Source organism: Tupaia chinensis, unplaced genomic scaffold (genome assembly GCF_000334495.1).
Source record: "Tupaia chinensis unplaced genomic scaffold, TupChi_1.0 Scaffold143602_1, whole genome shotgun sequence".
Taxonomy (NCBI): Eukaryota; Metazoa; Chordata; class Mammalia; order Scandentia; family Tupaiidae; genus Tupaia; species Tupaia belangeri.
In genome coordinates, this window is record NW_006203448.1 from 2511011 (window position 1) to 2513267 (window position 2257).

Consider the following 2257-nt stretch of genomic DNA (forward strand, 5'->3'; position numbering starts at 1 on the left):
GAAGCGTGTGCGCGCGCGCACTTGCCCGGGGTGTCTACCAAGCCACTGGCTCGGGGACTCACTGCAGTCAGCCATGTGGGACCAGAGGCCTGAACCACGCTGCAGTCGGCCTGCCCGTGTGAGTGGTTTGGGCTACTGCAGAGAACCTCTGCTCGGCCCACTGCTGCCCTCAGTCGTACACAGCCGCTGCTGCCCACGCATCTGCCTGCCCGCTGGCTTCCCTAGAGAAGCTGCTCACGTGTGCAAGAACTTAGCTGCAATGTCTGTCTGGTCTCTGGGGAGACAAAACTGAGTTCCCTCATCACAGAGATGAAGGGGGTGCCCCATGGCCTAGGTTCCCAGTCAACCTGGCTGTCACCTGACATGCGACATTCCCCATCAGAACAGGAGGCAGACACAAAGCAAGGCTCCTGCCAGTGGCACTAACCCTCAGGGAGGTCACAGGCCCTTCTCCGCCGTCGGAGGAGGTACCAGCAGAAGAGCAGGGCGTAGGCTGCCAGGGCCAGGCTGGCTGAGGTCCAGATCACGATGTTCCCGAGCAGGTGGATCTGAGCCTGCAAGTGCAGAGACGGTGAGGGAAGAGGACCATGTGACAGGGAGGCAGGTGACCACAGGCCATCCTAGGCTCCTCTGGCCCTCACTACTTTTGGGTACACCCGTTTCCTGTAAGGCCCTTTCTAGAAAAGTGGTAATGTCCTTGAGTTTGTAAATTAAAAACTGGGAGTAGATGAGATTCAGTTTTTTAAAAAAGTTGCATCCATTTCTTACATGAGAGGGAGAGGGGCACAAGAGACAGGAAGCCCCAACAGATCCCACCAGGCCGCCGAACTGCCCCAGCCTCTCAGCCAGCCAGGACCATAGCCCAGTGGGTGTGGCCACAGCGGTGTGCTGAGGCCATCCTGGGATGCTTGTGCTGGGCCCAGGCCCTTGGTGCCAGAGCTACTCACGGGAGGACAGCTCAGACCCGCGTGGTGCTCAGGCTGAGCCGTACTGCCCGCCTGCTTTAATTCCAGACCCCGCGCCCAGTGCCCACCTAGCCAGCGCCGAGCGCAGGAGCAAGGGCAGCATCTTCAGCGCTCGTACGCTCCCTGGGTCCTGATGGAGTGCCAGCTCTGCTGGCCCTGGTGACGCTTTCCTGGGGCTGAGTGGAAGCCCGGGAAAGCTCTGCTGCTGGGACTCATTTAAAGACCACTTCAGCAAGGCAACGGTGAGCCAGGCACCCCACATCCACAGAGTGTGGTTTCCTCGACAGGCAGCACACCAGGACTGCACTCCCGGGCACCGAGGCATTCAAAGACCAAGTGCTGGGCCCGTCAGGAGAGGCTGGGGGAAGGCCAGGACCTGACAGGAGGCTGCAGGGAATGAGCCTATCCTCGCCTGCCAGCTGGCTATGCACTCACACTGGTCTGGGGGTGCAGCCAGTAGGCGATGTTGGTGTCCAGGGTGACCCACTCCAGGGGGCTGGAGCTGTACTTGTGCTCTGAGTCGTCACCTCGCAGCGTCAGCATCCGCCACTGGAACAGAGCAGAGGCCGCTGAGACCGGGGCACCTCCAGGCCACTCGGCAGACGGGAGTGCACTATCCACCTCACGTTCACCCAGGCCACGTGCCAGGGCGGTGGTGGGCGATGGCACCACTGCTCAGGAGCCTTGGGTGTGCAGCCTGGCGGTGGCCTGGGGAGGCCACTCAGGACCCACTCGCCCCCTGTCCCTAAGTGACCAGGCCCAGGGCTCTCTGTGGCCGCTCTTCGGCTGGGACTCTGGGTTTCTGACTCTACCTTCTCTAGGGCTGTTCTGTTGAATGTGGTTCATTCCAACCTGACTGGGGCTGGGGACACTGCAATGTTGCAATGCCACTCGGCTGCCTGGCCTCCTTGGTGCCCGTCATGAGTGTCTGTATGTCACTCATCCTGCAGGGACAGCGCTGCTCACTCCGCAGGGAGCCTGTGGTTCCAGCCCCAGAGACCGCCTCTGCGCGGTCAAGGCCCCTGCAGCCCGCAGGCCGTCCTCGGCAGAGCCAGCTCAGGGAGCAAGGTCAGACGTCCCTCCGGCCACACGTCACCTGCAGTTCTGAGAACCTGGCCATGAAGCTGAAAAAAAATCCGCCTGAGTGGGGGAGTGCAGCTCCAGCTCCCGCTCCTTCGGCTCCTGGCCTGACGGGACAACCAGGGCACACAGGACAGAGCAGAGTGAGCTCGGGGTCAGAGCAGAGGCCATCAGTTCGGCGAGTGGCTCGTTTCCCTGCTTTGCAAGCAGCC

The 2257-nt window shown here is 61.7% G+C and overlaps 1 protein-coding gene across 1 annotated transcript in view; it reads right to left on the reverse strand.

Moving 5' to 3' along the window:
* The window catches only part of POMT1 (protein O-mannosyltransferase 1), a 28897-nt gene that overhangs the window by 2624 nt on the left and 24016 nt on the right, over positions 1-2257 (reverse strand). Inside the window, 4 exon segments of the mRNA XM_027766651.1 lie at positions 428-554; positions 1401-1514; positions 2062-2096; positions 2099-2152. Of these exon segments, the coding sequence (XP_027622452.1) occupies positions 428-554; positions 1401-1514; positions 2062-2096; positions 2099-2152 (330 nt within the window).